This window comes from Peromyscus leucopus, chromosome 1 (assembly GCF_004664715.2).
Source record: "Peromyscus leucopus breed LL Stock chromosome 1, UCI_PerLeu_2.1, whole genome shotgun sequence".
NCBI classification, from domain to species: domain Eukaryota; kingdom Metazoa; phylum Chordata; class Mammalia; order Rodentia; family Cricetidae; genus Peromyscus; species Peromyscus leucopus.
Genome location: NC_051063.1, coordinates 193,559,067 through 193,573,983, shown reverse-complemented (window position 1 = coordinate 193,573,983; position 14,917 = coordinate 193,559,067). Strand labels below are relative to the sequence as shown.

General features: G+C 40.3%; 1 protein-coding gene across 1 annotated transcript in view; it reads left to right on the top strand.

Moving 5' to 3' along the window:
* LOC114685190 (vomeronasal type-2 receptor 116-like) overlaps window positions 1-14,025 on the top strand; it is an 83,411-nt gene extending 69,386 nt beyond the window's left edge. The window contains exons 4-6 of the mRNA XM_028859808.2: window positions 902-1,129; window positions 3,709-3,835; window positions 13,109-14,025. Coding sequence (XP_028715641.1) covers window positions 902-1,129; window positions 3,709-3,835; window positions 13,109-14,025 — 1,272 coding nt within the window. The remainder of the gene's footprint in view (window positions 1-901; window positions 1,130-3,708; window positions 3,836-13,108) is intronic.
* Window positions 14,026-14,917: the final 892 nt, after the last annotated feature.

Sequence of the window (14,917 nt, the reverse complement as noted above, 5' to 3'; positions counted from 1 at the left end):
ATTCAGATGTCAGGCTGACTGCTTCTGCATAGAACCATAGAAGCCTGAGTGGGTTTTAGGCAGCTACCTAGTGTGGTAGCAGCCCAAGATGGGGACCCAGGGAGAGCCCACAACCCACCAGGAGAGAAAAAGTCAAAGAGCCAGCCATCTGCACAAGGGAATACAAGAAAGTGGCTAACTCCTATGGTTTTTGGAACCCCAAAATCTATGGCACTCACTGCTGAAAGGTTACAACAAAAACTTAGCCACTTGGTTAGGGATTCCAGCCCACATGGTGTGGAGACTGGCTACATGCAACTCAGGCCTGAGCCAGGGCCTGCAATGTCACAGGCAAGTAGCTTTTTCATGAATCCATGCCCCACAAGTTGGATGCCAGATGTTGTTCAAATTTTGGATGGTCTTATAATAAAAAACCCAGAACCAGATTTCAGGGTGAAAGCTGAAAGATGAGAGAAGCAGAACAGTCAGCCACTAGTTCTTATCTCTACGAAATCCTCAGGCTAAAGAGAGTGAGTTCCTGTTTCCTCACTCCTACATATTTCTCTGCCCTGCCATATTACTGGGATTAAAGGCATGTGTGCTTCCCAAGCAAAGGCATGAGATCTCAAGTGCTGGGATTAAAGGCATGTGCCATCACTGCCTGGCTCAGTTTCCTATACTGGATCAATCTCATGTAGCCCAGTGTGGCCTTGAACTCATCTGGATTTCTGCCTCCCAATTGATAGGATTAAAGGTGTGTGCCACCACTGTCTGACCTCTATGTCTAATTTAGTGGCTGGCTCTGTCCTCTGATACTCAGGCAAGTTTATTATGGTGCACAATATATCACCACAAAACTTGCCCGAACACTTGGGTTGTCTTCACACTAGTCCAACTTCATAAGATAATATATCTTTTGTAGCTGCACCCTTTTCTGAAGAACATGCAATTTACTAATCCTGCTGGAGAACAAGTGAATTTGGATGAGAAAATGAAATTGAATGCAGAGTATGACATTCTCAACTACTGGAACTTTCCAGAAGGTCTTGGACTTAAGGTGAAAGTTGGAAAATTTTCCCCATATGGTCCACTTGGTCAACAATTATCTTTATCTGAGGATATGATAGAATGGGCCACAGGAATTACAGAGGTGAGTTAGATATAATTGTAACACTATGAACTACACATACTAAAACAAATCTTGCCTGGTATCCCCTATCTGCAATGGACACCCTCTTGCAAAGGAAATAGTAATTTCTTGCAATGAAGTCACACTTCAGAGAGGCTCCATACTCAAGAAACTCAGTGTTATTTTTGTAGAAATTTTATATTTCCTTGGGCATTTTTTTGTCTTATTGGTCTATTGCTTTGTGTGTGTGTGTGTGTGTGTGTGTGTGTGTGTGTGTGTGTGTGTGTGTTGGGGGCTTTTTTGTTTGTTTTCATTTTTGTTTGCTTGTTTTTTAAGCAGAGAGAAAGAAATGGCATGGAGTTGGATGCCAGATTTTTTGAATCTTAGATGGTCTTATAGTAAAAAAGACCCAGAGCCTGATATCAGGGTGAAAGCTGAAAGATCAGAGAAGCAGAACAGTCAGCCACTAGTTCTTACCTTGACAAAATCCTCAGACTAAAGAGAGTGAGTTCCTGTTTCCTCACACCTTCTATACCTTTCTCTCCCCTGCTGTATTACTTCCTGGGATTAAAGATATGTGTGCTTCCCAAGCAAAGTCATGAGATCTCAAGCCATGGGATTAAAGGGGAGTTGGGGGAGATTTGAGAGGAACTTTAGGAAGAAAGATGCATGACCAAAATATTTAGTAAGAACAAGTTCTTTAATGTTTTATATTATATTACATATTTTTTAAAATTTTTATTTTGCCTGACAGTATTTATGATTTTTTTGTATACTGAAATTTTAAAGTTTTCTATATAAATTTAAAATATATAAGTGGTATATTAAAAATAATATAAATCCATAAAATATTATGTGTTGTTTTTGTGGACCCATATAAAATTTATTATAGTCCTGTTTTTGTAAAGAATGAAATAGGGATTTTAATTGGCATTGCTTTGAATCTGTAAATAGTATTTGGTAGAATGGTCATTTCTACAAGATTAATTCTTCCAATACTTGAGTATGGAATGTCCTAACATCTTTATGGGGGGGTCAATTACAATAACAAATACAGTAACTTGACAGAAATATTGATCTTAGCTTGCAGTAGAAGACACTTCTGTACTTTCCTTGTTTCCCTAACATGGTTCAGAGATAGCATCACTTGTGTACTGATTGGAGAAAATAAGCTTCATGGGTTTTTAGAGCCAACGCTGTCCATAATTACTTAAATAGTAAAATGAAGACAGAATTGGGAAAATGAGAAAAGAGGGCATAAAGTATGAATGAGAAGTGTCGTGTGTGGTTTAGGGACAGGAATGATAGTAGAGAAAATAGTTCCCAGTGGTTCACCAAGGCAGGGACAGGGGTGTTTTCTGCTTAGGCAATTGTCCCCAGTATACCAGGAAGAATTTCAGCTCCAAGCTCCTCTGCTTCATTTCAGCTTCCATCTGCTCACCCAGTTTTGCTCCAGGCATCAATCCACCCACTGCTTGCATCTCTCTGCCTAGGTTGGCATGTTTTTCTAGTGTCCATGTCCAACAATGCCTCATTGGCTGCAACTTTTGTCCTTGACCTGGTGCAAGCAAGATGGTGAAACAGTGCTAGCTTGGCTGTTCCTTTAGAAACAAAAGGCTTTTCCATATAGGACAAGTTCCATATAGGCTTATTTATTTTTCCTTCAATTATTTCTCTAATAAAAGTAGTATCTATTTGGTTTTTACTGTGACTCTTGTCTTTCACTGAATCTTGCAGTGGCAGCTTTTAATATATCATCATACCCAGCAATCTCTTGAACCATGAATGTGCTTTTAAAATTTTATACTTCCACTTTAAGGAAGAGAATTTTCTTATGTATTCTATGTCACTAGAGCCTGTTCATTTAGCAATATGCATCTACATGTGCACACATTTCAAATCAAAATATGTACACCATCTGTTGTGGGTTTTCATTACTGCCATATCTTTAGGTTGAGTTTAGTGGTTTCTGAGACTCATTTAGCTGTTACTTTCGAGCCCATGATAAGTCACTATGATGTGGTTTGTGGCAATAGAAGCCACTCATCTCATGGCAGCTAGGTAGCAAAACTAGAGGAAGGATTAGTCCATTGTCCCAATATACCTTCCAATGGCAAGCTTCCAATCACTAACTTCCTCACCTTTTAAAAAAATTGTTTTTATTTTTCATTATTTATATGCATGTGGGGGAAGGGAATATCTTATCTGCATGGTGAGTGCAGGTGTCTGTGAAGGCCAAAAGAACCTGTTGGATCTCATGAAGCTGGAGTTACAGGTGGTTTTGAGACATGTAATGTGGGTTCTGGGAACCAAATCCAGGACCTCTGCAAGAGCAGTTCATGCTATTAATGCTGATCCATTTCCCCAACCCCAAGATCTTTTCACTTAAAGGCTTCAACATGTCCCATTAGCACCATAGGTTGAAGGTTATCACCATTAAGGGGGCATGTGATGTCCAAGCTATAGCAATATCCAATCAGTTGATCATTTATGGATATAAAAACTATGTTCACTTACGATCCAGTTATATGAACAATGTGCTTACTATAGTAGTAAGCAAAATTCTGAATTATAACTTGCTCACATCTGATTTTCCTCAGATTCCCCCCAAGTCTGTATGCAGTGAAAGTTGTGTTCCTGGATTCAGAAAATCCCTCCCAGAAGGAAATGTGGCTTGTTGTTTTGACTGTATTCCATGCCCAGAGAATGAGATTTCCAATGAGACAGGTAAGTGTGTGTTTTATGAATAAATCCTCTACTTCTAATTACACAGTCTTTTTTTGAGGATCCTGAGCATCTGAACTCAGATTCTCACATTTACACTGCAAAAACTTTACACACTGAGCCATCTCCATACCCCAAGGCATTTATTAATAAGAAAGAAATGTAAAGCAAAGTGTAGTGATGCTCATCTTCCAAACTTAGGAGGCAGAGGCAGGCCAATCTCTATGAGTTGTAAACCTGCCTGTTCTACATAACGTGTTCCAGGACAGCCAGAGCTACATAATGAGAACTGTTTTAAAAGTAATTTTAATAACAAATAAATTTCTTTTGTACTGGTGCTTTTTGAATGTTATCACAGGGCTTAGAGGACTGCAGCCTCTGATCATCAGTGCTTCCCTTTGTGTCTTCTGAGGTGGTGTGCAACACACATGGAATGGCTAGGCCATTTCACACTCACATTCACACATTGTCTCTTTCAGGTTTGGATACCAGAAGGTGATTATTGAAGTGATTTGAACATGAAAGTAGTTGAAATTCCTCTATGCTTCTTTACATACTGGAAGGAGCTGGTGGGGAGTTTGAAATGAGCCAGACAAAGATTATTTCCAAATTTTTCACCACCCTGGAGTCAGAGTAAATGTTCCCCTAGGAAGTATTTCTCCAAATACCTCTGAATATGGGTAAGGGTGACAGATCTTCAAAGTTCTGTGCTGGTAGAGGGAAAAAGAACAAACATGATCTGCAAACCTCATTCCTAGAACCCTCACACTTGGCTCATAACTTAAAACATAGGCAGTCCTATACTCCCCCACACTCAGAGAAGTTTCACCCATTTTTCAAGAGAAGCACTTTTCACCTTATTCTGTAAGTCTAAATTCTCCACAGTACAGAACTCTTAGCAGGTTTATGTCAGAGGTGTGCCCCAGAACCAAGATTGTCATATGAGTGACCACCCACTGACCATTCTAGAAATAAGAAAAGGCATATATTTCTAAGAAGCTCAGATAATAAGGCCTTTCTCAGCCAGCTCCTAGTAGTGTACACTGAGAATCTGCTGAGTAACAGAGAGGTCTCTTCCTCTAAATGACCCTGATTGACAGGTCTCAGGTGTCTTGTTTTTTGAGACTGTAGTCTGAAAGGGGTTAATTTCTACTCCAATAGAGCTAGCCCTCTCATTCTCGTTCTTGGTCTCACTCTTGCTATTATCTATCTATCTATCTATCTATCTATCTATCTATCTATCTATCATCTATCTCTTCTCTTCACCATAACACACTCCTGCATCAATATTGTCATAATATTGGTGCTAGGTGCTCTCTTTATGGCTGTTTCACTATGTAAAATCTCACCAGGCTGGAACTTTCTTGTTGAATCTCAGTGCTTAACTGTATCTATCCCTGTTAACAAATAGCCAGTCAATGTTGTTTTAGTTCCATTTTGTGGAAAAATATGAGAGTACTCTCTGCTTCTTTTCCACTATATTTCCTTTTTTTTCTGAAATTCTTTACACCTTTAAGAATGAAATAAAAGACACTTATCAATCATTGCATTCTTGTAGTTGATAAACATTATGGAAATCAATGACTCAGGGAATACAGTATTGTGAAGATAAGTAGAAATGGCAAAATGTGGCATATTCCCAATTCATTTAGTATTGAAATTCCAAATGATGCATGGTAGAACATGATGTAGACTTAGGGAACCAGGAGGCAAAGGTACAAGGATGGTTTCAGCCCAAGAGTTCAAAACTAGCATGGGCGACATGGTGAGACATGTCTTTGAAACAAGCCATTGGGCAATGGCAATATCAATAGGCATACTAAGTCAGAAGGGTAAATTATCATGGGGTCCTATAGCAGGGTCCTGTGCTGTTGTTCCCTTTGGGGGAGGGACCAAATAGGCACAGAGTCAATGACGCAGACTCTGGGAGAAGGTTGAAACAACAAGCTTAATTTATTCAAGAAGAGGCAAGCTTTATATACCCTCCACCCAGCCCCAGCAGAAGGTCTGATGAATATGCATCTGCTGGTGTGACATGGCTGCCTCTCATTGGTCCAGGTCATCTCCAGATCATGTCTCAGCTGCTGTTGCTAAGGCCCTTAGGCAGACCCAGGTTGGCTCTCAGAAAGTATCTTATTACTGGTTTGGGCCAGCTGGCCCTCAAGCCTGTTAGGGCTGAGTCATCCCACAGGGTTCCACAACAAACAAAGAACTGGTGGTAAGGCTGAAAGGGGGAATGAGCCTCTTCCTGGGGATGAGCTCACTGATTGCCTGTCCAGTAGAAAATGATCAGCCCTGAAAACAGGTACACAGACATGAAAAATGGATTTGACAGGTTGTATTTGTATTCATGTCCATGTATGTGTATATATGTAAATGTGTGTGTGTGTGTGTGTGCAATTGATGGTGGAAAGAGGCTATCAATGAGAGAGTCTGGGGACATGTGGGTGAGTTGGGAGCAGGAACATGGGAGAGAGTAGAGGGAAGAAAGGGAAGGGGATAAGCAATATAATTATACTGTAATATGAAATATAAAAACATTAAATAAGTATTTTTAAATGAGGACTGGAGAGATTGCTTTAGAGTTAAGAACACTTGCTTGACCTTTTAGAGGATCCAAATTCAGTTCCTAACACTCACATTTAGGTGGTTCACAACTGCCTATAAAAGTCCAGTTCCATGAGATCCAATGTCACTGGCCTTCAAGGGCACCTGCACTCACATGCATATGCCTATATGCACATATACACTCCTTACATATATTTTGAAATAATAAAAAATAATTATTTTAAAAAAGAAAAGATAGCAAGAATTTTTTTGTTTTGTTTTTAGAGGCATCATGGTGCAAGCAAATAACCCAATTACCCAAGAGACTGTGGCAGGAGGTTTATTGTAAGTTTAAGCCCATCCTAGGCATGAAAAGGAATCCAATTTCAAAAAGAATTAAGGGAAAGTTTTAAAAGGTTTACTGTAATTTAAAAAAAAAAGGAATGGATACTGGGATATGATATAGAAAGTTAGCAGAAACCAATTGGGAACTGTTTCAATTTCATTAATACATATTGTATTGTCAGTATAACTAATTTCTTTAATATTTTGCATTACTAATACCTTAAAATACTCAAATGTATGAATATAAGTGGTGGTATGCTAAAAATCAATCACATCTATAATGGAAACTCTTTTTTAGAGACAGGGTCTCTCTCCTGCAACTCACTAGGTAGGTCAGGCTGCCCTTAAATTCACAAAGATCCACCTGCATCTGCCTTCCAAGTGCCAGGATTAAAGACATATGCCACTATGCCCAGCATATAATGGGAAACTTTTTTTAATTCACCTAAAAATATGTAATCACCTTCCTGGGAATTGAACTAAGGTTGTGTGGGCTTGGTGGCAAGTACCTTTCCCCAGTGAGCCATCTTGAAGGCCCTCTAATGTACTTCCTAGAAGTGTTTGATTAGTGGAGCCAGGGATTTAGCTCAATTGGTAGGCTGCTTGCCTGGGTTTCATCTTCAGCATGGTATATGCTGTATTTGGTGATACACACTCATAATTCCAGCACTTGGTAAAAGAAAGGAAGAGGATCAGAAGTCCAAGGTCATACTCAGCAACACAGTGCATAGAAGAGACTGTCTCAAAAGAAAGTGTTTTATTAGTGTATATTTGGTGTAAAATACAATGGGTGTTATGAATATTTGTTTACATATAACATGTAATTTGACTGTATTAACATCCATATCTTCCCTTGTGCTCCTTCTTCCTTCTAGTAGGTCTTCTCCTTTCCAAGTAGTCCTACGTCTGTATGTTTGTGTGTATGTGTATGTGTGTGAGTAAAACCTAGGATGCAATAATGAATGAAACATGATGATTGTCTTAGGAAATCTGATTAATTTCATTTAATAAGATAGTTTCTACAGCCATACATAATTCTAGTTCCGGGGATCTGATCCCCTCTGAAAACACCAGGTATACACATGGTACAGGCAAAACATCCATACATGTAAAATATATAAAGCTAAAGGAAAAACATAATATAAATAAAATGTATTTTCTCATATTGTGTGTGTTATAAAGGGTACACAAGTCTTGGTCACTGTTCTATTGTTCTGAAGGGATACCATAACCACAGCAACTCTTATAAAGAAATCATTTTAGTTGGAGCCTGCTTACATTTTCAGAGGTTTACTCCATTATTATCATGGTCATGGCAGGAAACATGCTAGCACACAGGCAACATGGTGCTGGCAGAGTAGCTGAGAGCTCTACATCTGAATCTGGAGGCAGCAGGAAGAGAGCCACTGGAACTGGCTTGGGCTTTTGAAATCTCAAAGCCTGCCCCCTAGTGACACACTTCCTCCAGCCAAGCCATACCTATTCCAGTAAGGCCACACCTCCTAATAGTGCCACTCCCTAGGAACCTATGTGGGGGGACATTTTTATTCAAACTACCACAATCTCCTTGAGCACTGGACTTAGTTCCATTACATTTCCTGGTGCTCCTTTTCTCCTCAAACTGTACATTTGGTACTTTTCCTTATTTAGCTTGCTCCATTTCATTATAGATCTGCATAAGAGTGCCCACTAATAACTATGTACCACAGTCAATACTAGGTTGTCTTGAAATCTCCTCTGCTAGTACCATTAATCCAAAACTCTTCAATTTAGCATCAGGCAGATTTTTTTTTTTTGGACAGGAGTGGAAAGCAGTCACATTCTTCTCTGAAATACTACAAGAACAACAGTTTCTAGGGCATTTACTAATATTCTTCTCCTCTGAAATCTCTTGAGACAGGCTATCAAACCTACATTGCCCACAGCACCACTGTCTTCCATGATCCTATTAGGATGGCCAATTAAGCCCTATTTAAATCATCCAACCACTTTTCTAGTCCAAAGTTCCAAAGTCTTCCACATTGCTCCAACAAACATCATGGTCAGTCCTGTCACAGCAATCCTCGTATGAACTTCTGTCTTGCTCATTGTTCTAACGATGGAAAGCAACACCATAACCACAGCAACTCTTATAAAAGAAAGCATTTAATTGGGGCTTGCTTACAGATCCAGAGGTTTAGACCACTATCATCATGGTGGGAAGCAGGGTGGCACGTAGGCAGAAATAGTGCTAGAAGAGTAGTTGAGAGTTATACATCTAGATATGCAGGCAGCATGAAGAGAGCCACTTGGCCTGGCTTGGGCTTTTGAAACTTCAACTCCTATCCCTGTGACACACTTCCTCCAACATGGCCAAAACTCCTAATCTTTCCCAAGTAGTACCATTCTCTGAAGTCTAGGTATCCAAATATGTGTGGCCTTTAAGGACCATTCTTATTCAAGCCAGCACAACACACATAGCATACATGTGGGAATCAGAAGACAACTGTGGGAGATCAGTCCCTTCCTTTTACATTTTTGCAGGTTCTAGGAATCAAACTCAAGTTGTCAGGCTTGAAGGGCAAGTGCTTTCCCCCACTAGGCAGTATTGCCAGACTCTGCCATTAGATGCTTTGTCAAGGCTAAGACTGAATCCCTACTGGCACTCTTCAGCTTTTACCTGAGTATGGTGATGTACACTGAACTAGAGTTCAGGTCAGCTTCTGTGGATGCTTTGTAGGCCCCTGCTTTCTTAGTACATGAGATAGACTTTAGAGACAGAGGAGAGCCAAGTTTTTTTACTATCCCAAACACAGTGGTGCTGGTGATGCTGCTGCTGGTGGTGGTAGTGGTGGTGTGTATGTGTGTTCATGTGTGTGCACATGTGTGTGTACATGTGTAGGTGAATGTACACATCTGTATAGAGGCTAGAGGTCTATGTTGGGTGTTTTCCTCAAACACCATTCACCTCCTTTTTTAGAGACATGTTCTCTCACTGAACCTGGAAGTTGCCAATTTGGCTAGACTAGCTAGCTAGCAAGCCCCAGAGACACTTCTGTCAGCCAAATCAGTTCTGGGATTACAGGTGCTTGGAGTTGCACTTGGAATTTTGCATGGGTGCTGGGAAATGAAACATATAATGAATATTTTTACTGACTGAGACATTTCTCCAACCCCTACAATGGCTTTTTCCATTTCCCCAGCCCATGCAGTAGATTTTGTCTCTGATCTGCTCCCTCTTTGTCCCAGTTTAATAAGTCACTCGACACAGCTGACACCATGTCCCATCTCAACACCTGTTCCAAACAGAACATCAGAATCACTTCCAAAAGTCTGCTTCTAGGACCTGCCATCCAAAAACCTTTCTAAATTTGTTTTCTAGTGATTTTATACATGGGTCCCCCCAAATCTTCCTTTCAACTTCATGTCTTCTTCATCTTTTGTTTGCTTGTGTTTGTTTTTATAACCCACTTAATCCACTTGGTCTTGCCCAAATATACATCCACTAGCACATGTTTGACCTACCATGGACTATATCCCTGAAAGAAACTGATTTTCCTCCCCCCAAAAGCCATCAACTGCCAGTAGCCTCAGCTAAGGGTGGGAGCTAATAAAGCCTTCCCCTCTCCATACTAGAATGCTAGCTGCCTTGATCTTATGCAGGTCTTGTGCAGGCAACCACAACTGCTGGGAGTTCATGGGTGCCACTGCCATGTCTTGTCCAGAAGACAGTCTTGCAATACTCCTCCTCACCCTTCTGCTCTTACAGTCTTTCCACCTCCTCTTCCAAGATGTTCCCTAAGCTTTGGGAGGAGGGGGTGTGATACAGACATCTCATCCAAACTTGTTTTGCTGTGGTTGTTCTAGAGTTCTTTTTTATCTTTGGTTTTTAACCTAGAGTGGAGGGAGAGATGATAAACCCTTTCCCTAACATTTTATTCAGTGGTCTATGTTGGGGTTGGTTGAATCATTGTAAATCTAATATTTAATATCTTTTCAACAAGCCATAGGCTAAATAAGAGAGAATGGGTTTAAGGAGATGGCTCAGTAAGTAAAGTACTTACACATAAACATGAAGACTTAAGTAGATTTCAAACAATCACATAAAAGCCATGTGTGGTGATGGTCTAGGCCTGTAATTAGAGCACTGGCCAGGCAGAAACAGGCAAATCCCTGGCACTCCCTGGCCAGCCAGTCTAGCCTGATCAGCAAGCTTCAGAGAGACAATATGTTATAAAACAAGATAAATTATTCATGAGAAATGCACCTGCGGTTGACCTCTGACTGTCTCATGTATATACACAAACATGTACACACATTCATGCACACATATGCACCTGCATACCCAAAAACATGCACGTGTACACACACACACACAATTAAAAAGAGAGACAAAACACACATTACAAACACTCCAGATTGAAAATATCACTGCTCAAATATGGTAGAATGCAGATAAAATTATCTTCAGAAAGAAATCTATAAGCTAAATAGTATGTCCACATGCCATACATGTATTTTATTGTGTTTAAGAAAGAAAAGCTGAAGTTCTACAAATGAAAGTTTCATCTAAAAGCAAAAAAAAAATAATGGAAAATCAAATACAACAAAAGTAAAGAGGAAGAGACGATTACTAAGAGAATATCTTCAGAAAACTACAAGAAAACAGAAGATAATGAAAAATGAGAATACTACAAACTAAATTTGGGGGCTGGAATGATGAATCAGAGGTGAAGAGCACTGGCTGCTCTTCCGAAGGACCCAGGTTCAATTCCCAGCACCTATGTGGAGTCTCACAACAATTTGTAACTCTAGTTCCAGGGGGATCTGACACCCTCTTCTGACCTTTGTGGACACCGCATACACATGGTGCATAAATATACATTCAGAAAAACACCCAGACAATTCAAAAATAAAATAAATTAAAAATTTAAACTAAATTTTATAAACTGTTTAGAAGTTCGATAACCATTAGGAGAAAAACCGAAAAGATATTAATACTGAAAATGGAGTCATTTTAACAATATGAAATGTGGTATAAATAATTTCACATTCACATATTGGAAATTCTAGGCAGAAAGAAAGAAAATAAAAACTACCAACTTTCCCAACAATGAATTTCAATTATCAAGAGCCCACTGCCTAGGGGCCAGGGCAATAGCTCAGCAGTTAAGAACATCTGCAGCCGTTGCAGACCTGAGTTCAGTTCTCAGCACCCGCATCTGGTGGCTCACAACCATCTGTGATGCAATTTTAGGGGATCTGAGGCCACTTGCAGTCATGTGCACAAGCCCACGCACATACACATAATTAAAGTTTTAAATCTTCCTTAATAAAAAAAAACCTTTAAAATAAAATCCAGTGTCTGTAAATGAAGTGAATTCTTTCCCACAATTTTTATGTTAACACCTTTAAACATTCCCTTTTGTTGCTTGTTGTTTTTGAGAGTTTGTTTTGTTGTTTTGTTTGTTTGTTCTGTTTTTTCAGAGAAGGTCTCAGAAAGCCCAGACTGTCCCTTAACTTGCCAAGTAGCTGAGTCTGGCCTTGTACTCCTGTTCCTCCTGACTCCACCTCGCACGTGCGAGGACTACAGATATGTACCACCATGTGGCAAGCTTTCAGAATGCAATACTTACTTATTAAAACTCTTCAGACAGAAGAAAAGCAACCAGAGAATTCAGTTCACTGGGAAGCTACATTTGAACCCCATATCTGAGAATACCATTACAAGAAAAGAACTTGAGAAGCCCCTTCTTACATAACTAACTTTATTTTACAAAATCAAAAGTGTGTGTATGTCCATGTGAGTGGGTGTGCATTTGCCACAGTGCACAGATGGGGTTGGAGAGTCAGTCATCACCCTACCACGTTACTTGAGTGTCTCTTCACAGATGCACTAGCCAGACTAGATGCCCCAAGAGCTCCCAGGAAGTATTGTCTCTGTCTCTCACCTTGCTGTAGGGATTCACTGGAATTGCAGATGCTTGTGCTGCTGCACCCATCTATTATGTGGATCCTGAGAATCCAAACTCAAGTCATCATGCTTAGGCAGCACATGCACTGAATCAGCTCTCCTCAGCCCAGGAAATAGTTCATATGGAGGCAATATTGCAACCAAATTGAAGCTATATAGTGTAAGTACGTAAGTTTCTGGGAAGGGGGAAAATAATGACACCAGAACCTTCCAAAGAACACATAATTGAATTAGGAGGAGAAACTATAGCTTTGTCCATGTCACCATGCAGGCAATGGGCAGTAGTCACATCATTCCCCACAGAGCATTCTTTCATCTGATGCCTGAAGTAACAAAGAAGGGCTATTAGGCTAACCTATTCAAATGAGTAGATGAAGTGAACAAAAGAAAAACAATAAACATGAAATAACAAACATACATGTTTTCACCAGATGTGGATCAGTGTGTGAAGTGTCTAGATCATCAATATGCCAACACAGAGCGCAACCATTGCCTTCAAAAATCCACGACCTTCCTGGATTATGACGATCCCATGGGGAGAGGTCTGTCATGCATGGCCTTGTACCTCTCTGCACTGTCAGCACTAGTTCTTGGGATCTTTCTGAAGCAGCGGGACACTCCCATTGTGAAGGCAAACAACCGTACTCTCAGCTACATCCTGCTCATCACCCTTAACTTCTGTTTTCTCTGCTCTTTTCTCTTCATTGGCCACCCCAACATGGCTACTTGCATCCTACAGCAGACCACATTTGGAGTGTTGTTCACTGTGGCTGTTTCCACTGTCTTGGCCAAAACTACTACTGTGGTTCTGGCCTACAAGGTCACTGCTCCAGGAAGAAGAGTCAGGTGGATGTTGGTAGCACGGGCACCTAACTTCATTGTTCCCATCTGCACCTTGATCCAAATTACCTTGTGTGGGATCTGGCTGGGGAAATCTCCTCCTTTCATTGACACAGATGTATACTCTGAACATGAACACATTATCATCATGTGCAACAAGGGCTCAGTCACTGCTTTCTACTGTGTGCTGGGGTATCTGGGGGCTCTGGCCTTGGGAAGCTTCACTGTGGCTTTCCTGGCCAGGAACTTGCCTGACACATTCAATGAAGCCAAGTTCCTGACATTCAGCATGCTGGTGTTCTGCAGTGTCTGGGTCACCTTCCTCCCTGTCTACCACAGCACCAAGGGGAAGGTCATGGTGGCCGTGGAGGTCCTCTCCATCTTGGCATCCAGTGCAGGGCTTCTAGGCTGTATCTTTGCCCCCAAGTGCTACATCATTTTGTTAAGACCAGAAAGGAACTCTATTCGGGGTCTCAGGGACAAAATACGTTATAGGTACAAGGCTTAGTAATTTTGTTTATTAATTTTCAAGTTAGCAAATGAAGTAGATTTTATTGTTACATTTTCATAGATATATTTTGTTTCTATTCATCCCCCTCACAAACTGATACCCCATCCCTTCTATCTACCTTCTCCTATTTCTTCCTTATCTTAAAACAATTCTCATTTTTACATTCATATATGTGTTTCTTTACCCTCTGCCATTTCCCCTCCTCCCTCACTTTCCCCCTCATTTGACTACTTTCTACTTTCAGGGTGAGGAGAGAGAGAAAAAGAATGCCAGCCCCCTGTGGTATTTATACTATGGCTTAAGGCACTTAATTTAACTATTTCTAGTTCCAAAATTTTCCTTTTTCTTTAAATATCATGACTTCATTCTTCTTCAAGGCTGAACAAATGCCACTGTGAATATGCTCCACATTTACTTTATCTATTCTCTGTTGATGGATATCTGCTTGTGTGGGATCTGGCTTTCTTTTATCAGCCACCATGTAAGTACAGCAATAATCATTGATGTGCAAATATTTCTGTAGATGTCTTCTGTGTCTATATACCCAAGAGTGGTATGGTTGGATTGAGTGGTAGTTCTACTTTCAACTTCCTTAGTAACTTCTGCACTGTTTTCTATCATGGTATAAATCCCACTAAACATGTAACAAAAATCACAAAGGAAAAAATGGAGTGTGGGGTCAGATTTCTGAGGTTTTAGAGACTGGCAAAGAGATCAGCAAACTCATGGCACTTACTTTCCCTATGGTCTAAGCTGCTTCTGAAATTCACGCCCCCCCCTCTCCAAAATCCAGGACAGACATACAAAGTAGCAGACGTGCAGACTACAATACAAAATACTAGAAAGATAAAAAAGGAAGTCAGCATAATTTCCCTGAAAGAGCATAACT